This window comes from Monomorium pharaonis, chromosome 4 (genome assembly GCF_013373865.1).
Source record: "Monomorium pharaonis isolate MP-MQ-018 chromosome 4, ASM1337386v2, whole genome shotgun sequence".
NCBI lineage: Eukaryota > Metazoa > Arthropoda > Insecta > Hymenoptera > Formicidae > Monomorium > Monomorium pharaonis.
Window position 1 is genome coordinate 28,992,195 of NC_050470.1, and position 27,638 is coordinate 29,019,832.

Genomic DNA, 27,638 nt, shown 5'->3' on the forward strand with positions numbered 1-27,638 from the left:
TTTAACATGAATTATAGTATTATGGTAATTCAGCGAATATCCGCGGTTAATTGCCGGCGAACTAAAACCTGAGATCTTGCATATGATTGAAATAATGTGCAAAAATATTATAAACAAATAAATAATCAATTTCACGTTTATTTATATTAATGGTGATGTTATTTATATTAATGAGTCTTGGTCAATTATTCTGCCGGGATTTGATCAGTTTGTTGAATTTTGTTTCATTTTCTGTATCATCAATTGAACGTGTCCTCTTCATCTGGCAGCTAATCATGCACCTTCGGAAGCTCGAGGTTCGTTGGCGCGGTAATGATCCTTTCGTGGATCATCAACGTTGCGCCGGCCAGTGCATGTGCCAGTCCAGTCAGTCGGGGGGGACAGGGATAAAGGGGGCATCGGGCGAAAAACAGTGGTCTGGTACATTATATGCAGAACAGGGTGCACCATACTGTGCTCGAGAATCCCGCGGTAAGGACATGAGACGAGAAGACACGGGGAGAACGAAAGGAGAAGGCACAGAGAGAAAGAAAGAGGAGAACGAGAGCGCGCGAGAAGATACGAGATGGGAGAGAGAAAGAGAGAAAAAGATTAGGAAAGTACACCGGAGCAACGAAGAAGAGACGCGGAGGTGGTGGAAGAGGTAGCCACTGGGCAGTCTCCTCGCGCCAGGATTTATATCACGGTGCCCGCACTCACACACAGCTACACCTGACTTATGCAAAGCGCGGACCCCGACGTTCCCCAGCGCCCAAATAAATGTCACCAGGAAACAAAAACGCTTCTCCTCTTCCTGCACTCTCCCCCGGCCGTAGGCCCGCGCATAAGCAGACCTGTACGGCTCGGCGCGCGGGCCCCGCACGCGGGATCCTTCCTCCCGTGGCGTCTTCGCATCCTTCCCTTCGCCCTTTCCCAACCTGTACTCGCGCCTCCCGCTCCCACCGTCGAGAAAGGACCAACCATATTTCAATGACGTCATCGGTACAAAAGCGCGCGCGCGTGTGGAGGGCTGGCGAGGATTGCCGCGCGACTCGCAAAGTGCTACGTAGAGGGGCACCAGAACTGGCCGGATTTACTCGCGCGGTGACAAAGCACCTGCTGTCCCTTGCTGCCGTGCCTCGCTCTCGCCTTCCTCAAGCTCGTCTGCCTCTCGTCTGTTACTGCCTATTCTTCCATCGTCTTCTCTCCTCCTCCTCCTTCTATTCTACTTCTTCTTCTTTTTCTTCTTCTTCTTATTCGACGCATCTTCCTCCTCTGGGTCCTATCTCTTCGCTCGTTCTGGTATCGCGCCACTTCCATATGGAAGCTCGTCCCCATTGTTCGAAGAGGCGACCTTCTGCCTGCGTCTACTTGTTACTGCGCTTATTCACCAAAAGATATAGTGGATATCTATTTCGTCAAGATTCCTCGATGTCTGGGATTTTCGCTGTCCTTCAATCTGGCCATTGTAATCTCGGCGTAGATCGTAAATAAAGACATAAATCACAATTTTCATGAAAAAAGTAGGACCTTACGTCGATGATCAGGAATTCTACTGTGCTCCCAAACAATATATCATTTTTATGTTATGTCTTTTTCCTGTCTTTATGTCTAGATTGTGACTAAACGATTTATTCAACGTCCATAATGTTCGAAAATTTTTTATTAATTCACAGATATGTATTGTCCTTCTCCTCAAGTGAAGATCTTCTCAGTATTTGTTCTATCTCTTTTGAATATAAATCGCACCCTTCAAATTCTTGATCCCTCCCTTTTCTCTTCAATTTTCTATGATATTTAGTGTGGTTTTATAGTTTACACGTCTTTCACCGAAAAAAATGTTTCTCTGGATAGACGATATTGCGGAAAATCTAAAATTCATCGGAGATTCAAATGAGACACTCATGGAAGAGGAGATGCGATGGGAAATAGGGTGCTATAGCTCGAAAAGGGAAAATTCACCCGGATCAAACCCCCGTTGCACCGTTGGCGCCATCTCAATGAAAGTCGACCAACTTGTGGCCTGTTCCTCTGATGCGTCTGTTCCGCTTCCACCGCGGATAACTCCCATGTCAGTTTGCCTTCCGCTGCTCTTATTTTCAACTGGCCTTACCTGCTCCTGACGGCCGATCGAACGGCGACGTAAATATTGAGAACACTTCTGCGAAGCGGCTGCCACATCCACTTGCATCTTTTCCGCTTATCGACAGATCCCGAATACCTGTGGAAAAGTATTTCTCGACACATCAGGAGTCGGATAGGCAAGACGCTTCCATAATTTAACGGCGCATATTTTCGCGCACCGATTTCCGTCCCGCGCCTTCGTTGCTGTTTTCATTAAAAGAAACTATCTTCTAACACTATTTTATAAATTATTCATATTTTAAACGTGTACATCAAATCTCAACACAGAAAGGAATGAGAAAAATAAATACTAAACAAACATTTGAAGAAAACAACGTATATTCTTGTTTAATATTATATAATTTTTTTTTAATACTTTAAGTATTTTAAACATTAAGTTATATAAAGATTTCAATACTATTTAAAACTAGATGTACAAAATTTAAAAGTTTTGAGTACCTTGAAACTCCAGAAAATATGCTTTCAGATCTTTCACGCGTTAAAAGTATTTGAAACATTAGGCAAAAGCAAAGAACCTTCAAAATTCTTAAAATTAAAATATATTTATCTAAAATATTGACACAGAAAAACAAGAATATATTTTCGAAGTACCAAGATTATCGATATTTTTAATGCATTCAAGATCTTCAGATTTTTTTATTTCGAATAAGTAGTATTCAGAAGAGAGGGTCGAGATAGTGATTCAAAGTGATTCGGCGTGTCTGTCGCTATCGGTCTCGCATAGTCTCTCAGGATTCGGGCAGGGTGCGCGGCAACGTCTTCGTCTTCGAGGAACATTATTACAGGCGGGAGCTACGATGTTGGACGGACACGCATCAGCCACAGATATATGCGAACGCTTACGCAGACTAATACCCGGGCGCGGGGATATTCGCGCGGGAGTGCGCGCGAGAGTGTGCGCGAATGTTCCTAATACGAATGATGCTGCGAGCGTCTCTCGCGAGGGCTCACGCGGCGCTCCGGCCGGGGCCGGGGCCGGTGCAGCCCCTGATGAAGATAACGCCAGCCTACCTTTGAGTTACGAGCCGGGCCCGGCAATAATAAATTCCAGCAAACATTCATTTTCGTACACGCAACTTTATGTCGTCCTTAGCCCGACTAAGCGCTCTCCACCGATGTCATTTAGCATGCCGGCGATGGCCCTAATAGCCGGTGCCGTCCTCCCGTGCTAGCTCGATGGACATTCTCTCGCGCGATTTACGGGTACATGCACCGTCAACCGTACGTCCTGAATGTTGATCGTAAATGCCGTTTCGCGCTTGTGAATCCCGCAACGGAAATTGTTCCGAGGGGGTGAACGATTTGCAGGCGTGTTTGCGATCGTCACGCCTCGCGCCGGTGCGATGTGCCTCCCACCCCCGATTTATCAAGACCTCGTAGTTCACGATGAACGTAAACGTTCGACAATTTTTTTAATATTCACTGATTTCGAAGCAAAGGTAATGAATTGGAGAATTCTGATAAACGCGCAAACAGGCAGAACGCCACAGAACGAAAACATACTTCGAGACACAAGTACACCGATGGCTACCTATTCGGCTACCATGACCAGAAACAAGGAGTGCGCTTCGCGGGAGTCAGCCAGGGTCACGAAATCCTCGTTCCCGAGATCGTTATCGCGATCCTCCGCCCGTCGTTACCCCGTCGTCGTGGCCCCCGTGCAGCCGCGGCGAGCGAGGTAATGCGAAGAAATGTTTTCGCACTAATTGGAGAGCACTTATCGACGAGGCCACGGAATCGTTTCCACGGAATCGTGGATCTAGCAAGAGGGCGGTTTATAGTAGCCCCTCAACACAGGCCACAGAGAAAGAGAGAGAAAAAGAGAGACTACCGTGCAGCGGGATGCATGAAGAGTCGCAAGAACGTCTTGGAGATAATGCCGATAAAAACGAAGGTTCGAGAAATCAAGCTCGCGAGAACAAGAGAGAAAAAAGAGAGAGAGAGAGAGCGAGAAGAGAAAGAAGTCAGAGCGGAGAAGAGAAGTAGAACGAAAGAGCCCGGGCCTGATTTAATTGAGCAGCCGAGAATTAAAAGAGAGATCTCGGAAGGCGGCGGCGGCGGCGGCGGCATGGCGTAGGGGGGCCCATCCTGAACGGCAAAGGACGGAGGGGCGGGGGCGAAGAAGGAGAGAAACGGGCCCGGGTAAAGAAGAACGGGAAAGGGAACAAAGGGGGAGCAGAACACCCGCGGCTACGGCCAATCGCCTCCGCGGATGGAGGCACAGCGCCGATGGACGGGGTCCAGAAATATGGGCTCCTCGCACGTGAATCTCGCGCGCGCACAACGGCCCTCTCGCCGGGTTTCACGCGCGCAAGAGAGAGACGCGAATTTATGCCCGTCGGGCCGCGATACTTCTGCCGGGGATTGACTGATGAGACGCCCCGGCAAGAGAGCGCGGCGAGCCACGATGGCGCGCCGCGGCGGCGACGGCACCGCGATGGAGGAAGATCCCGCGAGATAATGGCTGAGTTATCGCCGCCGCGTACACGAAGGACGAAGGACGTTTTCGCGGGAGAACCCCCGTTACCGTCGCACGCCGTCATTTTCGCAATCACTCGCGCACGCGAGGGGGTTGTTGGTTTACCTAAATCGGTTTACACGATTTAAATCCAGACCGTGATATTATCCCGGGCGATGTCATTAATTATTTCTGATTACCTGAAAATTATAATGCACATGTATCCGGCAAACGTGATGACGTATTATTAACGACGTCAGAAGTACACGTTTTTGTGGCAACTGACGTCAAATAATCCACAATGTTCGTCTTTTTCACGTGCTTTCAACATAATCTTAATTATTACGTTTATTATTTACGTTTATATATATATATATATATATATATATATATCGTCTCAAGTGCGAAATGTAGTAACATAAATTGCATAAATTATATCACTACATGGCTTGTATAATTATGTAAGAGATAGAAGATTCTAGTCATATTTTATCAACATATATTTAATGTTATGTATTCAAATGATTAACTGAAAAGCTTTTCCCATATATGTAATGATCTGTAAAAATTGGACATTTAAGTTTATATTTATAAAAAAATATCTTTTTTCTTAATAAGATCAGTTATTCAAGCTGATCAATTATCATATATACCTATTAACATTAAATGTTCATGAATTATCAGGAAATGTCAGTTTTTAGAAAGGATAATTATTTAGGAATGTAGTAAAATTTTTGTCCAAGTACTTTTTTGTTCATAATTTTGTCGTATAAATTTATTTATTTGTAACTCATATATTTATTTTAAAAAATAACGTTTTTTCAAACGAATTTAAACATCATCGGTACGTGACACTTTGACGTTATTTTTACATTTCAATAACATTTTGATAAATGGTGTAATTAATGACAAGAAACTCACGATAAATCGACCATGTTTGCTGAGTAATTAACTGTGGAAAAGACAAAGGGTAAGAAAAAGTGAAGATAATTCTTTTAACAAGAGAGAATTACTGTCCTAGTCGACACAGTTATGTGTTCACTCTATAATAACTATAGGTTTTTCAGTATCTTATGTAACATGAAAGTTATTACAATGTTGTAGTAATATTTTACTCCTTTTTAAAAGAAATGATAATGATATATTTATGACTACCTCTTTGTATAATGTCTAGTTCTAATGATTAAATATTCTGTATCAAAGCATCACTGTTACTTACGTAAATAATGTGTAATGCATTTACACATTTATATTACATAAAAGAAAGTGGTAAATACAAGTGACTGTGATGTAAAGAGGAACATTACTGACTTTCAGGTACAAAGAATTCCAGATAGTAATTTATTAATTGCTGTAATTTCTTTTGTACTAAAAATTAAAAAAATATGATGTGAGATAATATATTTCAAAATGAGGCACAGCTGAAATAAATCGACGTTCTTACATTGACGTAGAACGTGAAGTATGGTGGAACTGAAGGACACATCGAGCCACTCCTGGAGGTGTCCTGAGAACGAAGGAGGGCACGTACGCTCGTGTCAAAGACGCGCGAACAGGAGCGAGACGTAAGCGCAAAGTCACCGGGATAAAGTAATAAAAGGGATCGCAGCTAGGGGCAATCCCGTCGAAACAAACGTTTTAATCTGGAAAGCGCGGGGTGCGGAGTTCTTCTCCTCCTCCATCGCTTCCCTTCTTCCTCCTCTTTGCAGACGATCTCGCGCGACTTGAGGCCGGCGCGTGAATATACCGGACTAGGGTAACGCGCGTGGGTGTCGGCGACGACGTATAATTTAAGGCTACGGGGCAACGATTCAATTTCACAAGACCGCGGAGCAGCAGGCACGAAGACCCCGACTCCGTTCCGTAGGGAGGAAGAGGAGGAGGAAAGGAGAGAGAAAATAATCTTCTGATTTGTGCCGCGAATAAAGTCGACGATTCATATTCGTCCGCGGTCGCGACGCCAACCGCCTTATCTGCGCGCACCGCTGGACCGAGAACGTTTCGAGATCTGACGTCCCCAAGGTGCGAGACTCGCGCTCGCAACATCGTCGTCGAAATAATTTGCCCGCCTACGGACGGCCTTAAATTCGCCCCCGTCGGTCCGGGCCGAACACGTCGCCGAAGCACCCTCGATATTGTAATCATGAATCCGCGAGGTAATCCGAGGCTATCAAGCAATCCCCATGATTTCTCGAATTCGTCGCGACCTCGCATTCGATTCCGGTATCTTTCCCGTTTCCAACGTCAAACAGTTTCCAGGACACTCATATAAAACGTACAATATACGAGTATATAAAAATGAAATAAGAAAGAATATGTATTGCCAGCGAAAAATACAGCGAAGGACAGATTTACGCGAGCGATTAAGATTATTCCCCGTCGAAATTTGTGCGACATTAAATATTGGCGCATAATTAAAAATTCGTATTTATATTAATTTGAAAGAATGCGCAAAAATTTGTTCTCCCGGAGTGATAAATTTCAGCTGCAGAGAAATGAATGGACTCTTGCTGCGAATGCAACATTACGCTGGCGATCCTCACGGATAAATATAATTTAACGCGGAGCTCCGCGCGGGGGACATTAATTTCACTTCGAAGAAAGAGCCGAATTCATCGGCTGCAATAATAAATAATAAATCCGAGTTCGGAGAAAATGCGCGAAACGCCTTCAGCGCGATCGCGTCGTTTTTCGCATTTGTACGTCACCTTTCATGTAAATGAATCGTTTAGCAACGTCGGGGACAATATCTCTCGATGCGCGACGGTCAACATAAGTCACGTCGTGTCGCCGGCGTTTTCGCTGTCGCGCGTATACGCACAATTGTACGCGATCGGCAATGGATTCGATCTAAACGTGAGAACCGGACCAGTCCGCGCGACCAAGGTGAGACCGAGGGATCCAGGGCCGAAGGATCATGTCATGCACACACATGTTGTCTCGTACATTTATACATCTATATATTCTATATGTATACCGACATATGTACATACATATATTTCTATATAGATACATCGCTGTATATATACGCGCATGTGTATCTATGTGCGTACGCACCAAAAGAGAGAGAGAGAGAGAGAGAAAGAGAGGCGCTCCACCTCGCCGGGGCTCATATAATTGCTGGCATCCATAACGCTGATGTATTTATGGCATTAACTCGCCTCTTTCTCGTACGCTGGCCGCCCCCGACCTACCCCGCCGCGGCCATGCCCGTACCCGTCATGCAACCACAAGTAGAAATAATTGGTTGAAAACAGCGCGCTCTCAGGCGGCAATATATCCAGCTTACTCCCCGCTGTCGCATCGCTTAGATCACTTCCCCGCCACCAAAACTCCCTGCCCAGCCTCCCGGCCTCCTCTCTCCCCCGCCCTTCTTCACCTTCGTCTTCGGGACCGATTCTCCCTTCCCCCGCGCGCGTCATCGTTCTCCACCTTCATTTCTTCTTCTTCTTCTTCTTTTGCAGCTGCCTCTTCTTCTTCTTCTTCTTCTGCGTCTTCTTCCTCTTTCCACCGCCGCTCTCCCCGCCTCGCCCCGCTCATTTGAATAGCCCTTATTTATGAAAATTGAATTGAATGCTTCTCATTTATGAAGGTAATTGGTACCTGTCACGAGGCCTGCCGTAGGATATCCTACTTTATACGCGGATAAGCGACGATAATTATTCTTGCAATTGAATTTATTTCTATAAGTCTCGTTTCCTTCGGCCGGGACGCACTCGCCGATACGCCGATCATTCAGCCTCCGTCGCGACGCGCGGCGTCGCGTGCCGCGGCCAGAAACGTCGTCGATTTTTTGCGCGGCTTTCGGAAAAGACTCTCGGAACGAAAACGCGACCAGACGGGGCGAAGAAGGATCCTAGATGCGATAGAGATGCGATTTGCGAGCGCGAAGCCGTATCGTGGCGGGAGAGAAAGAGAGAGAGAGAACAGGAAGAACGGTGAAGCACTCGCTACTAATCTCCGATAATTTATCGTCGTGCAACCGATATTTACTGGCGTTCGAGTAATTAACGGCGCGCAATCAATCGCCGAGCCCGTCGCGATAATTTATTGTTACCAGTCGAAGTTAGCGTAATAATTATCGGCGAGCGCGATGTTCGTTATCCTTCCGCGTGATAAACCCTCCGTCTTTTTCCTGCGCCCCGAGTCGTCTGTGACTCGGCGTCGTCGTCGTCGTCGTTTGCCTTCATAATGTTAGGAAACTCTTTCTCACCGGCCACAGCTATATGGGATTAATTTCTTTCTAGGTACCCATACTTTACACGCACCGCGTATACACGTGACTGCGATTTATCACGGGCCATTTCGATGTATTAATTGGCAACGAGGCAGTTGATCATCGACCCTTCCTTCCTTGAGGTACGGTGAGCAATTCTAGACACGCAACGCGCGTGATTCTCACATAAGCCCGAGCCTCGACTCTCTTTATCCGCGTCGTTATCGCTGTCGTTATTGGTCAGCCGAGTTGTGCGATGCATATAGGCCCTGCCAGACTATTATCGATTCACGAATTCTCAATATACCCGCCGGCGGAGCCTGAGAAAAATACGAATAGCGATGAAGGGCTGAAGATTAAAGAACCGAGACGGGCTTTCGCGAATTATTAAACATCAATATCAAACTCGTTGAGATATCAATTCCGCGGTATGACAAAGTGACAATCTAAATAAGTAAACTGTAGTACGCGAGACAACCGATAAATGGAATTTTCTCTGAAAGGTACGTTTTTTTTTCTCGTTGAAATATCTATGTTTTATTGTTAGCGATTAATTTATTACTTCTTCAGATTTATAAGCAGTCGTATAACTGCAATGTACAGTTGTTATTTATTAATTTATTAATGTTTCCTAGGTATACATTTTGTGTGTGTTTACAACGGCTGAAAATTAGTAGTTTTATAAACATTTGATTATTTATTAATCTGTATTTAATTTTTACAAGAATTCAAACTACAGCATTTAAATGTTTGAATAACAATCTGTGTATGTAAATTTATAGTTAATTATGTTCTCAATCAGACATTGAAATTCGTTTACGAATTTTAAATCCCGTCCTGAAAGAGTGAGAAATGAGCTTACGCGAGTGATTCGCTAATAAAAATTAAAAATCTCTTCTATAGGGGGTCTTGTTAAACTATTATTTTAATATACAGCTGCATTTCTGGCGGAACCGCGCACCACTCGTTAATCTGCACTCTCTTCGGAAACATGTTCGCGCATTTTTTTTTATTGCCGGCTATCGCGGTACTTCTCAGAGTCGTAATGGAGCATCAAACTGCAAGGACGATTAAAAGAATCAGCGTGGCGCACATGTGCGCGTGTTCATAATTTTAATACCATTGCGATCGCCCCTGATTATCGGCAGGACTCGCTGTTTCTCGTGAACGAAGAGAATTCCCTGGGAATCGCCGGCGCCACCGGCCGATCGCCGTGGCGTAACGCGAAAATTATCGTTCCCCGATTGCCGCGTGATGCGTCCCGACGATTTCGCCGACGACGAGGCGCGTCCAAGCGTTATCGGTCCATTTCATTAAAAAAAAAAAAACCGTGGACGCGCTACCGATTATTCCATCGTCGACCACGTGAAACCACGTCGTATCGTCGAAGTTGAGGGCGCAATTCGAGGAGTTTATCCTCCGGCCGATCCGCTCGGCAAAGGGCCGGGAAATCGCGCGGATCCACTTTCAATCGCGGCCGAGCAATCCGATATTTACGAGCGCGCTCGCCCTGGATTCTCCCTTCCGCCCCCTTGAGCACACACACGTCGCTGATCGGATCCTCAGTCGATTGTACAGTTGCCCTCGAGTGTTCAGTCATGGGCGTGGAAATAGACAACGAGGATCTTTAAAGGTCTTTCGGTACGTCATTCACGCCGAGGTAAACCGCACTTTAACAAAAAGAGAACAGGAACTAAGAGAAAATTAAATGTGAATCGAACTCTCTCTGCCGAATCACGAAAGTCATGAGAGCGCGGCGCGATAGCATTTCTTTTTTCTTAGTATATTATTATTTTGTTACAAAAATTTTTGTTAAAAGATCTTTAAAATATAAAATTGAGGGAATGGAATTTTTTTTTAATAATTACAACAAAATATCTAATCTAAAAAGACCGTGAATTAATACTGCAAAAGCATTGTACATAAGTTAACGCAATTAAGTGTTCTTGCATTAAATACAAGTTAGAGAGATACATGTTTCTTGATTTTAAACTAACCTGAATCTGTGTTAATTATTTAAATCCGACCTGTGTGTGACGTTTCGCGAATTAGTTGAGAAATCAACGAGATCGCGTCATAGAGGCTGACGCCTATGCGACGAGCTGGAATCGCTCGAATCCGCTGCAGCTCTGGAATTATATCGTAAAACGTAGCGGTGAGTTTAATGTGTTTATGTCGGTAGCGCGACCAGATGACTCTAACGAGAAGTTGTAAGAAGTTGCGCCGGGTATTTCCGCCGCGGCACGGCTCGCCTTATCACCGAGAGATGAGCGGGAGATCGAAGGATGGAGGATCGTCGAGTCACTTGCGTCGCGAGCCGCGGTAACGATTTCCGCCTCCGCAGCCTGGAATTCATTCCTTGATACCGCCAGTCCCGCCGCGCCGCGCCGTTCGGCGATATTTACGGGCAATCCGTATTATTTTTCTGACACCTCGCCGCGGCGTATCGTAAAACACTCCGCGAGAACGTACAGCTGTTGGCGAGTTGGCGTCTCATTCTTTCTGCCGCGGGACGCCGTTCCCACGGAGATTATACGGCAGGAAAACGTCTACGTCAAATGGTCAAACTAGTTTCGAAGGCAGTCAATAAATGCGGACACGTTAAATGTTCATCTAACACGTAATGAGCTTCCCGCGCGATTTTGCGCGCGTAAGCCACGTACGAGAGTGAATAAAAGCGACGTGATGAAACAAGTAAAATCCTAATGTAATATGAAAAAAAATGTGCTTTATTCGATATTTTTCATGTACTTGGAGACAATTCGCTCGCTTTTCCTTCGATTTGGCGTCTCACCCTACATTTTCTCCATGTCATTTTCATGTTTACTTTTATCTCTAGTTCTAGAAAGAGACGAGAGATCGCTCGAACCCGAGATCGTTAAATTAACGGGAATTAACGAGGACGACCGTTGCATTTTTTGCATTTCGAATGGTGAAAACTGCGATCGCTGATCTCTCGAGTCTTCGTCGATGAGACCACGGTCGACCCGGCGTCACCGGGAGTCCTCTACGTCATTAAGCACACCGGTGCGACCGGTGTCTAATTAAGCGAGACGTTAAGTGGGGGCGTTCGATAAAGCGGGACCGTCCGATAAATTCAATTCACCGGACAGCCGGTTAATACTCGACAGGACGAAGGAGACCCGAGAGGTATGGTAAGGAGGAGAGGAGGGTGATGTCCGCGGGGGGAGGTCAGAATAAACCGCGCGTTTTTCACGAAGATCTCGTTTCGCGGACAGAGAGGCGGAGGATGATGGACCGAGCCGAGAAATCGACGACGATTCAACGGACAAGAGGTGGCAGCGAACGGGGGCGGGAAAGAGAGGACAGGGGAAGAGGAAGCAGGGGGAGGCTTTCCTGCGCGCCCCTCACCCTCTCCGGCCAACATCGAGTGTCGAGGAGCGGAGATATGCAAACGTCTTGCCGCACGATGGTTGGACATAACTCAGGCACACGTACGCAAAGGGGTACGGCGCACACGGCCGCGGCCGACTGAGGACACTATAAACCTCGATACCGGGCGAATAAAATCCTGGATTTACAGTCCTGATACCGAGCGAGAGACGGTCCTGTCTTGTCCCGTCCCGTCCCGTCCCGTACCGTCCCGGTGCCGTCCTGTTTGTCGCTGTCGCGCGCTCGGTGTGGGTTGGCTCATCAGTGATGACCGTGTCCCGCAGTATCTTTCCCCTCGACACACACCTTGAACGTGTCGACCGGCCGATCTCTCGGACTCGTACGGCAGGATGACGGCGCGCGAGGACGGCGATGACTCGCCGATTTCTCTACGCGCGATAATCGACACGTCGGGAGACGTGCGAAGTCCCGATGGCAATGACGATTTCTTTACCGCGTGCCAAGCATTCAAGCGACAGTTAGGTTTCATGCACCGCTGAGGAAATTGTGAGCTAAAGTCTGAAACGTGACGAGGAATATCAAAAAGAATAATGTGGTAGGGAATGCGAAATTGATGCGATAGTTGTCAGAATGGTCGTACTTATGTTAAGAAACTTAGTCGAAGCAAGTCTTGAGATGTGAAGTAGTTTAATAATTGAATTTTTATATCATATAATTGCTTCATAATTATAACTATATTTAATAATACTTTCTTTCACAAGAATATTAACACAAGATCCAGCAATAATTGAATAAAACCTTTAATTAATTGTATTTTTACATGTCGGTCTGCATTTTTTATTATTAAAAAATATATTATTGCAAATGTTTAATCTTGAATTATGATTTCAAAGCCTAAATTTTTGTAATAAATTTACAACTGTATATTCTTATTTTCCAAAAACAAATATAATCTGTTATAATACGTACAATTTATTACAACGTTTGGCTATATTATATTTAATTACGTATTGATATTTATATATTTTATATTATTTTTATATTATATCTTAGTATAACTATTAAAAGAAAAATAAAAACCATTTGTAATATACAACTTAATCTTAACTGTCTTGAGCCTAGTTAAATTTTGATTAATTCAGTCATTATTAAGATCAGATAAGCTTGTGTAAAGATTATATTTAAATAAATAGTATTTTTTATTTTTTCTAATATAATATTATTTCACTTTACTTAGTCATATCAAAGCGTACAATACGATGATCTATCGTCATATTCATGTATAATAATATATTTTATAATAAAAGTGACAGAAAAGAAAAATTAAACCTATTTTTGTCCATTAGAAAAGAGATAACATGAGATTAATACTTAAAATTTAATATTTTTGCATTTGTTACAATAACGTAAGCGAAAAATATTTATTATTTAGAATTACAGAATATTGACAAAGTTACTTACATTAATTTTCTTGTATTGTATAACCTTACGTGTACATATTTAAAAAACTAGTTTAAAAATTTTACAATTTTACTTGTAGACCGGACATAATAGACAACAATCGTACTTCCAGATTTAGATGCAAGGGACAAAAATTACAAAAAATTACTTGTTTTATAACCGTAAAAATTGCAATCTTACAATATTGTCATATACTTGTCATATACTTATTACATGTAATGTATATGTATATACTTTTATCGCATATTATATACAACAAACTTTATAAAAAATTTACTTAAAAGATTATATATACATATTATTATATTTACTCCTAAAAACAAAAACGTGACAGAAGTTTGATAATGCTGGTTCTAAAAAATTCGACATTTTCACAATAAAGTACAAGAATTTGAACCATTTTTGAAATCTTTATCATATCCAGGTTTATCAGCTACAAATTTTCAAAAGATGCGTTTTTGGGACGTTTTAATTAAATTTTTCTCATGAACTTGATGTGAAAAAAGCAAAGTTCTACAGACCCTTGTATTGTATTATATTATTCATTATCGTTTCTGTAAAAAATATTGTCATATGTTATACTTATTATAATATATTATTTGATTATATTATATTTAATTACATGTTATAGAAAAAAATCGGATATATTTGCAATTCTACTATTGTCAAATATTATTTTACGTATTAAATTTTTTGTGAATGTTAATTTTCTTAATACACAAGATAAAACAAATTTATTTATTGTCAGTATTCTTGTAAATTGCGTAATGCTAAACACTATGTTTAAATTTAAACATAACATGGTTATTAGTAAAAGAATTATTATGTACTAATAATATTGACAGAGATTTTGTAGAATTATGTTATTACATTTATTGATGTTATACATTATTGACTTGCAATCCTGATAATATGGTATGTTTTTCTGTTACATTAATATCTAACATCAGGTTTCTTGAAATTACAACATATATCCGATTTATTATGAAATTATTTCTTACCAGAAATTAGGGAGGGAAGCGTCTGATATATTCCAATTGCACATATGAACGTACTCCTTCTAACGTATTCTTAGACACATGGCCAGCTAGTTTAAATTTTCTTAGATTAGCTATGGGAACAACGTAGCTTATATAGCAAACTCTGGAAGGAATACTGCAACGTCTTATAATATCTATATATTCAATCAGTGTATTTGGCAGGATACTTAAATATGCAATGCTACAAAAATATTAATTTTGTTTATTACACGTAATTGAGCAACAACAGTTGAGGTATTTTATAAAGTTATAAAGTTATAGTATAATGAGTTCCATTTGTCGTTAACTTTTTCCTAGAACTTTTAAACAAATTTTTTAATATTGTTTTTTGTGATCAAAGAAAATTTTCAGAAATATTTTAATATTTAATGTATAAAAAAGATTTTTTTTATACATTACATTGAAAATTTCAAGTATCTCTTTAAATATCTATCATTAGCTATTTTACATTTGATTTGCAATTCTATTACTTCTTGAAATTTAGTTTAAGGAAAGGTTTTCAGCTTTTATTTATAACTTTAAAATTATTGATGTTAAAGCTATTTATTTGAAAAAGAAATTATGATTTGATTAAAAAGTTTTGTACGTAATAAGAAATAGCACACATACACACACATGCGCGCCATACAGACATTACAGACAAACGTGTGTGTGTGTGTGTGTACATATATATATAAACGTATATATATAAATGCATTTGTAAATCTGTCATACAAATACATATATGTATACATAGATGAAATATTAGAAGTGACAAACCTAAATCGATGCAATATTGAAACTGACAATTCAGCAAGGCTTAGAGGCTGATATTTAAACATTCTATAATCTGCGGTTAAACATGGATTCATTGAAATATCTAAAAGTTGCAAGTTTAGATGTAACATCGTCGATGGCAAACACAATAACGAGTTATATGATACATCCAAAATTATAAGACTTTTCATATTTGCAATGCTTTCTGGTAGGCATTTTAACATATTATGGGTAGCTTTCAATAATATCAAAGCCTTTAATTTTACGATATAATATGGTAATTTGGTTATCTATAAATAATGAATAAATTATTAATAATAACAAAATGTTTTTAATTGTTAATCATTTTTACGTATAAATTACAATACATATATAGTTTAGATATACAATGCAATTTTGTTTTAATTAGTGCTTAATAATATTTTAATAATTAAATTACACTATAACTTACTAAATTATTACTTATATTAAGAATATGCAAACTATTCCTAATCTCAGTTTGGTTTATCCATAGCCATCTATATCGATAGGAAATTCCAATACGGTTGTGTGACAAATTAAGAATTTTTATAAAAGGTAAAGTGCCCAGTTCTATTGGCAAATCTTTAATACCGTTATTTGATAAGTTTAAATTTGTTAGATATAGCCATCTTGTAATGTTATTGAATTTTCTAACGAATAAATTGTAAGTTGCCTTTGTAAGACAATAAAATAATTCTTCCATTGCTTTTATTTCTTTTTTATGACGAGATTCTTCCGTTATTTCAATTTTGCCTTCCAAAATTCGACGTTTTTTTCTAAAATGATCTTCTTTGTTACTAATTTCTTCTAGACTAAACCTTTTAAATCTATTTTTCATCTATATTTAAAAAATTTATATTTATAAATTTACATATGATAAAATTATTTTAAACTTGTAATATTTAGAAATGTATACAGTAGTGGCAGAAAGAAAATATACTTCCTGTAAATATTTTATCTTTCCAACGTTGTAATAGTCTCCAAAGAAATTGATGAAGATGATGTTTTGTCACAAGCCTCAGAGCTACTGCCGTATACTTTTATTATCATGTATTGCTGAGTATTAGGTCGTGTATAAAGTCAAGTTTCAAACATGAAGATCAACACTTTAAACTATAAACTTTATTCAAAATAAACGTTGATAATAAGACTTATTTTTATTGTTATTAGCAAAATTAGTCATTTGTTAAATATATATAAATGATTATGTGACTTTTATCACAGTTTTTTTTAAATATGTGGATTTTAGAGGGATAAACATTTATAAAATATTATAAATGAGAGAATGCAAGAACATGTAAAAATTCTATTTAATTGATAATACTTTTAGTTTTTTTGGTATAGATTTAACTATACATAATTGTATCCATATATAATATAATTTTTGTGAGAAAAATTAAATTATATATGGAGTATTGAATATTGACGCATAGAAAATGCCGATTTTCGTAAACCTTTAAGTTTGTATTTCCTTAATTTATGTACCTGAGATTTCTCATAAAAATTTTCTAATATATTCTTTAAGCAATTCGAAAATAGATATTAAAAAATAAAGAGTCAATAATTACTATAATTTTATTGTTGTAATAATGTAGACTACGTTTACATCAATTTTTCTGACAATTAACGCCAGTTAGTTGATGTTGCCACTTTTTTGTAGCAAGCTCGTATTATGTAAAAGAAACTAAAATTTACATGGGTTTCTATTAATCGCACAATCTGATTCTACGTAATAAGACTAAATTTAATGATTTATACGGCTCCATTATGATATAGTATACAATATTACATACAACTGTAAAACACTATACATATACATATAATATGTATATAATACAAGTATATGATATGAATATAATAATACAATACTTTCTTTTTAATGGTTAATTAAAATTAAATTTTTAATGCTATGTGTGCGTTGAATATTAAAATGACCATTCACAAATAAAAAATTACAAATCAATTTTGTTTTATTTACAAAATAATTATGTTAAAAGATAAATATGAAATGTCATAAAGAATACTTACATCAGTCAGATACTTACATTTCTAATTATGTGTCGGATATTAGTGTATCACATTTTTTGTAAATGTTAATTTGCTTATATACAAGAAAAACAGATTGTTCATTGTCAATATAAATTCAGTTTTATGTTTAAATTTAAATGTAATTATTTATTAATTAAAAAATTATATATTTATATACAATGTGTATATGTGCCAACATAATTTTATATACAATATATATATTGCCAAATTATATAGTTAATGTATTATGTTGTATATTAGGAACTTGAATATTATTCTCTTGCTGAAAATCTGGATAAATCATACGAACATACATAAAATTCAAATGGCAACATTTCTTCCGGAGAATACTCTACATTATCATTTAATACATCAATGGATCCAAACCAATATCTAGGTAAATAATTCATATTTTTAAGATGACAAAAAAAACAACTTTTTGCTTCTTTCAAGTATTCGATCAATGTATGAGGTAATATTTTATCGTATAGAATTCTAAAAAAATATTGTTTTAATTTATATTATAAAAAATATTGTTTTAATTTATTACAATTTATTATTGAGTTACAAATAATGTAATTTGTTCCATTTATCGTGCATTTTTTTTCTTCCACTATAGTTTTTGAGATTAATTAAGATTTAATTTTTATTTGTATAAAGATTGAAAAAAGTTATCGTTACAGTAACTTTTTAATTTTTAAAATTTTTATAAGTTTAAGCTTAATATAAAACACAATACATTCTTATAAATTAAATTTTTTGTAAAATACAAATTATTTTTTATTATATGTGCGTCCAAAGTAATCCTGTTAATTCACACTTTGACTACAAGGACCACACTTCGACGCACAGGTAACAAAAAATATCGTGTACAACATGTGCGGATTGACCTGTGTAAATGAATGCACTTATATGGCAATAACCACATTACACAATATACGAAAAAGCAAATGTAGTTTTGTATTTGTGTTATATGCATTTGTATTATTTTTAATGTTTTCCGAAACATTTTTCTGCATTTGTTTAAAATAAATAGTTGTAATATTTTTATTAGGATAAACTCGTTTTTCATTTAAACAAAAAAATATCATGAAAAATAATGTACGAGAAGGAACACTTTATATGACAAATCAAGAAACAACAAACCCGTATTGCAGCACACTGTTAGCTGATAAATCAACAAGACTTCTCATCGATTTCTTAATCTGGGTATCATTTTTCTTGACTTGGATTGAATGAAATGGATTCATTGAAACGTCTAGATATACCAAATTGCCTAAGAATTGGAAAGTTATTGGTAAACAGAATAATATGTTACATGATAGATCCAAAATTTCAAGATTTTGTATATTTCCAATGCTGTGTGGCAAATATCTCAACATGTTATGGGAAACATTCAATACCCTTAAAGCACTTAATTCACCGATACTCCGAGGCAATGCGTTCAACTATATGTATTAAAAAATTATGAATTATTAATAATATAGTTACGTTAAATACATATTTTATTATATTATAAAATTAATTGTTTTTATATCTTAATAACTGAACGTTACTTACTGAATTACAGGCTATTTCTAAGATAAGTAAAGTCTTTTGAATGGCAATTTGCTCGACCCATGGCCATTTGGTTTGTTTGTAAATTCCGAGACTATTGTTTGACAGATCGAGTTGCCGAAGATGAGGTAAGCTTCCAAATGCTTTTGGCAGACTGGTGAGCATATTATTTGATAGATTCACATATACTAGATTTAAATATATCATAATGTTACTAAAGTTTCTAGAAAGCGGATTATATTTCTCCAGATAATATGAATTTCTCATCGTTTGCGTTTTGTGTTCCAAGTCTTTTTTCTTAGACACACTATTGACTATGATGGTTTGGATCTAAGGTAGTGAAGTGTCTGCAATGTTTAATGCAATATAATTCAACATTCAGCAAAAATAAGAACTTTATATATAATACAATATACAAATTATATAATGTTTACTAAAAGTTTGCATATATATTTCTCTAAATCTAAATCAGTTTTCGGGTTTTGTTTTTTTTTTATTTATTACATTATCGTTATTTCGATAGAACATATTTACTAGTAGTAAAAGTTTTGATAAAATATTTGTTGAATATTTCTTTTTGAGACTCAAGCGCTACACGATAGTAAACTTTATATAATTTGTAAAAATAATATATTAAATAATGCTTAATGATATAGCTATCATTCATCTTGCGTAAACTTGAGATATTTAATTCATTGTAATTAAAGATACTATTTTACATTATTGCATACGTATTACCTTGTATATTCGTAATTTATGAGAAGAAGATTCTTATACTTTATATTCTTATTGATCGATGATGTAGCCTCTTATGTGCTTGAATGTAGACTGTTGATATGTTCATGTCGAAATAGGAAGATGGATAAACATAACATTATTGTAAACCTTGATATAATTTTGTGTAACTGTATTATTGTTTACTGTTTTATATCGTTAACAGAATCAAATCTGAACTTTAAATTATAATTTATAAAATAGGTACATAATTTAAATAACACAATTTAATTTTGTTTAATAAATTTATTTAAAATCCACACAAAAAGTTATTAACTAAATTGATATTTGATTAAACATTATATTAAATAGATATTATAGAAAAGAACATTAAAGTTTTTTTAAGTAAAAGTTGGAAGCGTCTACAGAAATTTTAAAGGAAAGGAAAAAGAAAGGAAAAGAAATTTGTGAAATATGTAAATAAATTATTCTTAATTTATTAATAATATACAAAATACTATTAAAATCGTCAAATATTATTAAAAAATGTATATAGCATACAATTATAATAATAGTCACAAATACTAAATATTTTTTGCCAATGTAACGTACAGCTTTCGCGCCATTGGTGGTGCTTGCGTGCAACTTTTGCGAAGACTTAAAGAAACCGTTCTTTCTTATCATTTCACTCCGTATGTAAGGTAAAGTCTTGTTCGATACCATTTCAGGATCTTCAATAATCTACCCATGCCACAAACGCGATAGGAGCTGTCAGCTCGCACCCACACACCGCGAGGATTTCGCATGGTCTTGCAGAAAGCATGGCGGATAAGCGCAGGTGTGTCGCACAAAATTGTCTGATCGACATGCCGAGTGAAGTGATCTCGGTGACCTTCGTTGAAAATTTTTTCTCATCTATTCGGCGATGATCATGGCGACGTCTTGCTGCTGCAAGAGGCGCAAGATCTACAAATGGTACCCGAAAGAATGTATCCGGTACGATCCAAGGAAGATGCCGTACTTCCTGTGATTGCGGATAATGGACCATAATACACACTCCAATACTTAGCACAGATACAACCGGTCTGATTGTCATCGAGGCGGGAACACGATCGCTGCCGTAATCATTCGCGTTTAATTGGCCGCACGGCGATCTCTGTGCTCTGATCGCAACTGCGCGGTGCGCCGGCTACTTCAATCTGATTCCGAGGTAGCTCCCGATTCCCTCATGTAAACGTGTCTACATCTGATCGCGCGTATGATACCGTGGTTTATCGTGGCGCAGCGAAATGCGCTTCTATCTGGCTCTCGTTTGTAGAAACAGAGAGCAGACATTAAAATTATTTGAGAAATCGTATAATCGGACAAAAGTCTCATTTTATATTGTACAAGCATCCGTATTTATTTACCCGATGCCAGTTAATTTATAACTGTTTTGACACTATCTCGCGTAATATTTATATATCTGTAAAAGCAACTATAATCAAATCGAGAGAGAGAGAGAGAGAGAGAGAGAGAGAGAGAGAGAGAGAGAGAAATGATAATAATAATCTTTATTGTTTCCTATAGAAGTTATAATGTATGTACAACAATTCAATTCCATTACACACCATAATATAATACATCATAATACATAATTCTCTCCAATACAGTTAAAAACGCACGCAAATCGCTAGACTAGACCGGACTAGCCACAAGACTAGACTATACTTATGGTTAAACCTCACTCTACCTAACGCTGAATACATACAAATTCTGTCCGCTAAATATTCTATCTCGGTTTCTCTCTGTTCTAGCAACTCAAGTTATAACATTCTAATCTCTACTCTCTAAATTTATTATCAGTCAGCAGTGTTCAAAATCCAAAATCCATGCATTTTCTCTCGTTTATTTCTTTTGAGAGAGAAATTATATTTTTATTTATAAAATATAAGGTTTCCCAAACACTTAAACTGAGTCACAAAACAATTTTTAAAACTCGTTCTTTTAAGAATTACGAAAAAATTAATTAATTAATTATTTATATTACTTTAATGCTTCTACGTTTTATTATAAAGACAATGAAGGTAATGCACGTACACAAGATTTTAAATGTGAATTGCCCAGAAGAGAAGTAAGCAAATTAAGTACTGCGAAAATTACTTTTCCTTTTAAAGAGACAAATTACTCGTTTATAAGCTCAAGAAAAAAAAGAAGGTACGACCATGTTTGACAAACGTACATCTTAAAGTTCGAGGAAAGCATGCTAGTTCGAAAAGTAGTGTTACAAATCCGTCGTCGACGGACTTGAGGTCAGCGATCCTCTTCAAGGATACAGCGAGCAGTCAGATTCTTTCCCGCGGGAGCGCCAGTTACAATCGATCCTGACGGCAGTCGGTCCTGCCGCGCGCACGCTTCCTCTTCCGATTTCCGAATGTACGTTGATTTGTCTGCGTCTTGGGAGTAGCGTGAGCGCGCCCGGCGTCTACCGGGCGAGGTGATGAATCAGGCGTCGTTCGTCGTCCACGTCGTGGCCTGTACTCACCCTCGCTCGACATTAGCCGCGAGACTACTCCATCAAGCGCGCCAGACGATACGACTACTGTTGGTCGCTCGATCCCTCCCGGCCCCTTCGTCCTCCTCGTCCCACGGGAGGCCAGTGGTCATTTTCACCTATCCGCATCCTGGACTTGCCACAAAAATGAGCGTCTCTCTCTCGCTACGCTCCCGGTCCAGCAAGTTGCGCGAAGGGCTTTTCTCTCAAAGCCCGTAAAGATAATTAACCGAGTGCTGAAACAAACGAGCAGCATCCTACCGAGGTGAAGCTCATAGTATTGAAAGCGATAAAGTTTCACAAATTTAAATTTCAATTCGATAAATATGTGACAGCCACTTCTGTTTTTGTTCGTGCGGATGAAACGACTGGTTATAATTCAGTTGCATTTTTTGCACGATCGAAACTCGAACTTGCGAAAATTATAAAACTTATTGTGAATTGTAAAAATGTGCAAAACAAGACGCTAAATCGAATTAAATCAATAAAATTTTATCCGAATAAAATCGTTAAAACATAACTTTTAATTAACAACATACAATTACCATTGAATTTTAAGACATAGACAACGAAAAGGTTATATATGTAAAGAAATTATTTAGGATTGATTATATGAGATATAAATTTCACTTTAAGTGTAACTTTTTTTTTAATTATCAACATATGTGACTCAATTTTTCCTTTTATTATTACAGATTTAAATCCGAATTCAATCAGATCTTATTTGTTGTTGGGATGTGCATTACGAAATTTTCATGAGGTATGTACGATAAGGGTAATAAACATAATTACATTCTCCTCATATCTTTTCTTCTGTTAAATGTGTTCTCATTAATATTGTAAGAATATGAATTTAATAATGGACACACAAAGGTTTCATTATACGAAAAAGATCTTAGAAAGATCTCAGATCCCAGAGATCTTTCCGATCTTGATTTCTCATTCCGCGCTCTGCAGTGATCTATGGATTAGCTCGCGTTCGTCCGAATCGAGCAACGCGTGTTCGTCCACCTCGCGTGTCTACTTTATTATCGAGTCTCAAATGAGAATTTATGCGGACATAAACGATCGTGTCAACAATGCGCCCTGCGTAAAATGGAGGGAGACGCACTGTTGAGCAGGCATCTATCACACAGCGATGCCGACCTGGCCGTTCTACCCGACGCGGGTCTTTGTCACGCAGGATTGTTCGGCATTCGAGAAATGTTGGCCCCGAGCAGATATCTCATTTGCGAAAAAAAAATAAAGAGTTTTGGAGAATTTCACGTGATTGATCCGCGTCTCCAATCTAAAATTTAGAACTCTAATAGAGTGAATTTTTACTCTTAATTGGAGTGAAAAATCACTCGAAAAATAACTCTTATTGGAATAAAAAATTTACTCTATTAGAGTAAATTTTAACTCTTATTGGAGTGGAATTACTCGGAAAATTGTAGTAGCAGTATTTCCATTCTAAGAAATTTAGAAGGTACTTAAAATAAAACGTAGAAGTGAAAGTTAACTTTCCAATGCAGAGACAAACTTTTGGGACCCATATAGGGTCATCATTGTTTTCTACAATAGCAGACATTGTTATGCAGGACCTGGAAACGAGATGCATTGAAAAGCATAACTTTCATTCCTACGTCTTACATATTTTAGACACGTAGATGACATCGCCTTAGCTGCTTAGCTCTTCTGTAAAAAAAACGGATTTTAGAAAAACGAAGTATTTCTCGGTGCGCCAGACTAGAATACCTTCTTAATTTCTAAATTCTTCGAAACGAAACGTAGCGCGGCATCGCGGTGCACGGGCCGTGCAAGCGCGAAGCGCAAACGATATGCATTTTCATTGTCACGTCTTTTCGACGATATTATTATCGGGATGTCCTCCGACGCGAAAGGTGCGCGCGAACACGCAGCTGGCAAAGCTCGCGGTAATAAACGACCGCGATGATTTTGCCCCGTGTCACCGTACCGAATTTAAAGTAGGCAATGCGCGACTTTGAACCAATCTGAATAAAGAGAGCAGCGCGCTCGATATGGGCGAGGCGTGGGCTAGATCGTCCTCATCTCCCCCTTCTCACCCTTAGGCTCGTAAATAAATGAAATCTACGAGAGAAGATACGGCGCGGCGGAATGGCGCGTGCATAAATAGGCGGTTCGTATTAAAAAAAAAAAGAACGTGCGTGCATTCCCACTCCCGACGTGAATCATCGTAAAAGTGCTCGCCTGTTCAATATATTGTACTTACCGCGGAGCATCTCCTTCAGACGAAAGCGTGGTTTCCTTTTGTCTGACACGCTGCATAATTCCTCCCTCCCCCTCCCCTGTTTCCCCCGCCTCCCCCTCTTCTCGTACGGCAAATTTTTACCGGGAGAATTCAATCCGGTCGAACGAATGTTCCAATAATTTATTTGCATAATGCCGAGCAGAAAATTTTCTCTCGTATCGATCTATCGAAACTCGACTTATTTATAATGAAGGAAAGGATGCCTTTCTAGATATTTATTTCTATGTATATGCGATATGTTTTTTATTAATTATTGTTGAAGAAATACCTAATGTTGAATTAATTGTTTATCTTCATATGTTCATTGTATAAAGGTAATTTTCCTCTGTACGTATAATATGTAGGAGGACAAGATCGCAAAGTTTAATTAATATTTTTGAGGAACCATTAGAAAGAAGAGGGACTGGTTTAGTAGCTTTCTTGTGGGAATCTCTTCAAGTAATCCGACACAATGCACAAACACATTTAAAATCGAAAAATGGCGAGCAACGGCAAAGAGATATATGAAGAAATAGGAAGGTATGCGCGGATAAAGATTGAAACGTGAGAAAATGTAGGAATAATGTAACGTAAACGCGGAATTTGGTCTCTTCGAGGATTCAAAGATCGTCGTGCGAGACACACGGACGTACGGCATCGTACGTCGATGATTAACGATCCACTTCAATTCGGCGCGAGGAACGCCGCGATATTTTTCATCCCCTCCCCCTCCCCTCCTTCTCCTCCCCTTTCCCGCCGTCGACGTTGGAACACTCTAAATTCCCAGTGCGGATCGACTTCGTTGGCGTTTACGTAGATTAACGCGGAAGTCTCCATCACCACAAATCATTATTAGCATATTATCGGCGACACTTATCGGGGCGCCGCGCAAAGTTCCACCCTCTCAAATAAGACCCCGCTCATAAATCAGAAAGTGTCTTTTCCTCGACTCGGTGATATTTCATTCGTTAACAGGTATATAATTACGTCCGCCGCGCGCCGAATCCCCGTCCCCGATCAAACACTTTTCCGCCCGCGCGCGAAAATATACGCGCGCGGCGAGTGGAGGGGGATGAAGGGAGAGAAAGGCGGAGGGAAAGAGGTCGATCCTTCGCGCGCGATAAACAGGCGGCCCGTAAACCGGCCGGTTTATCGCCGATCAATGGCGCATCTTCATGATAAATATTTGCCTAACGCTCACGCGGCGGATTACCGTTACCTCACGTAATTACGAGCCGTGTATATTTTATACGGGGCGAGCCAACGCGGCGGCGCGCGGCATTCGGGCCCGATGTCGATGCACGCCGAATGCGTATTACCGATCCGAAATAAAGTTTAAGTTTATTATCTTCCATCTGCATTCGGATTGTGATAAAGCGTTGGAATAAAACGTCGCTTTCACAGTATTTTATGAGCTTCGGAAGCGACGATACATATTCCGTCGACAGAGCGACAAAAACAGGATCGTATATAAAACGGTGATGCGAGGGGGGGATCGATTGTCGACCCTCTCCTCCCCCTCTCCTTCCCCTTTCCCTTCATTCCCGGAATAATTAAAAACGCGACGCTTGATCCGGCGCATCTCCCGATCGGCGAATTCGCTCTTTTTTTTTTTATGAATAAAATAAAATGAAAGAAACTTAATCGATATTTATCATTAATTGCGGCGACGGATCCGCGCGGATTTATCGCGCGCCTCGCGATTGTATTTCATCGGTATTTCGCGGCCGTCGAAGAAAATTTTTCCACTTTTTTTCAGTTATCCAGCTCAATATCAGCGCAGACATAAAATGTATCATCACCGCTCGAAACGGAAGGAACGCTACCGCCATCACGCATCCGAAAATTAATCGGCGTGGGCGCAGCCGATAACGAATGGTGTTCCCGCCAAACGGCCAGTATATTTTACTTTGCACTCCAGTGTCTGTTATTTTGTGCGCATTCTGGCTGTCCGATCTGGCACGATTTACTCGCCGGTCTCGATCAGGAATTTTCGAGTCGCGCGCGCGCGCGATTCCGGACAAATACCCACGGAACCATTAAAAAATTGCTGCCGAACTGCGCGCACGTTTCGATCTCGGTTTCCCTCCCGATCGAAGGTCTCGCGTTATTATCTATTATCGATCTATCTGCTAATGTAATTAATGTTTAAATAATAATTAAATTTTTATTAGATAAAGTTGAAAAACGACGAATTTTGTACAGTTTATATGCACAATCACAAAAACGTATTTTCCTTTTAGCGTTAAAGTCACTTAATCTGCTTCATTATAAAAATAATTTGTAAGTTTGAATTTGATTAAACGGACAATAATTATTTTAAATAATTTTAAATTATTTTAAATATAAAATATTATAACGTGCGTATATATTATTTTACTCTAATACGCATATATAAAATTAATATATTTGTATAGTTTTATACATGTATTATATGTGTACAGTGTAAAAAAATGATAGATTGAAATAAAGAAGGTTCAAATACCTAACGATACTAAACATATAATAAATTGGTAAATAATTTTATTTTTAATTACTCCTGTACTGTTTAAATTTTCAAATTGAGACATTTTAATCCATGTTTTGTTTTGACAAATTACAATATAAAACTTGACGATAAATGTAGGTTAGTAATAAATTTGTATAAATTAAAACTGTTTTCTCATTTTTCGTCTACGTTTGCTTACAGTACTTTTTAAGCATTATTTCATCTTTGACGTTTATCGAATCTTAAACAAAGACAAATAATACACAACGTGGATTATAACAGTTATTATATTTTGTTATAAAAAGCGTTTAAAATTTTAATTTTCGAAGAAAACAGAAGTTACTTATTCTTTTATCAACGTTCCGTCTTTGCGCCTAATCTATTTTCCTCAATACACCGCTGTTTGTCGGGTTGCAAGTTTCAGGGGCAGCGCTAAGCTGCACATGTTTAACCATTTCACGCTCAATAAAATATATATTTCGATGTAAAAAAATGTATTTAATAAATATTGAGTCATGAGATTAATAAAAATGTCTCGAGTTTTGTCAATTTTATGTTAAAAAATATTAAAAAATATAGTACCTTGCAGTGAAAGAAAAAGAAAAATAGATTTTCTTTCAATCAACTTAATTTTTGT

The 27,638-nt window shown here is 38.4% G+C and overlaps 2 protein-coding genes and 1 pseudogene across 4 annotated transcripts in view; 1 reads left to right on the top strand and 2 right to left on the bottom strand.

Annotated features, from left to right (window-relative positions):
- LOC105835475 (zinc finger protein 808) overlaps positions 1-27,532 on the top strand; it is an 86,831-nt gene extending 59,299 nt beyond the window's left edge. Inside the window, exons 10-12 of one of the 3 annotated variants that reach the window (XR_004963071.1) lie at positions 20,458-20,939; positions 22,958-23,022; positions 26,273-27,532. The gene's annotated coding sequence lies outside the window, so the exon portion shown is untranslated. Of the gene's footprint in view, positions 1-20,457; positions 20,940-22,957 lie in introns of all 3 variants that reach the window. The other 2 variants (XR_001138981.3, XM_028189130.2) reach the window with 2 other exon arrangements.
- LOC114253955 (leucine-rich repeat protein lrrA-like) lies at positions 13,549-20,188 on the bottom strand. Its single transcript, XM_036286271.1, has 7 exons — positions 19,019-20,188; positions 18,605-18,906; positions 17,734-17,953; positions 15,885-16,268; positions 15,413-15,699; positions 14,615-14,834; positions 13,549-14,167 (listed from the first exon to the last, which is right to left on the bottom strand). The coding sequence occupies exons 1-6, from the start codon at positions 19,280-19,282 to the stop codon at positions 14,621-14,623; spliced, it is 1,671 nt and encodes a 556-aa protein (XP_036142164.1). The 5' UTR covers positions 19,283-20,188; the 3' UTR covers positions 13,549-14,167; positions 14,615-14,620.
- On the bottom strand, positions 19,516-22,958 carry LOC118645320 (annotated as a pseudogene).
- Positions 27,533-27,638: the final 106 nt, after the last annotated feature.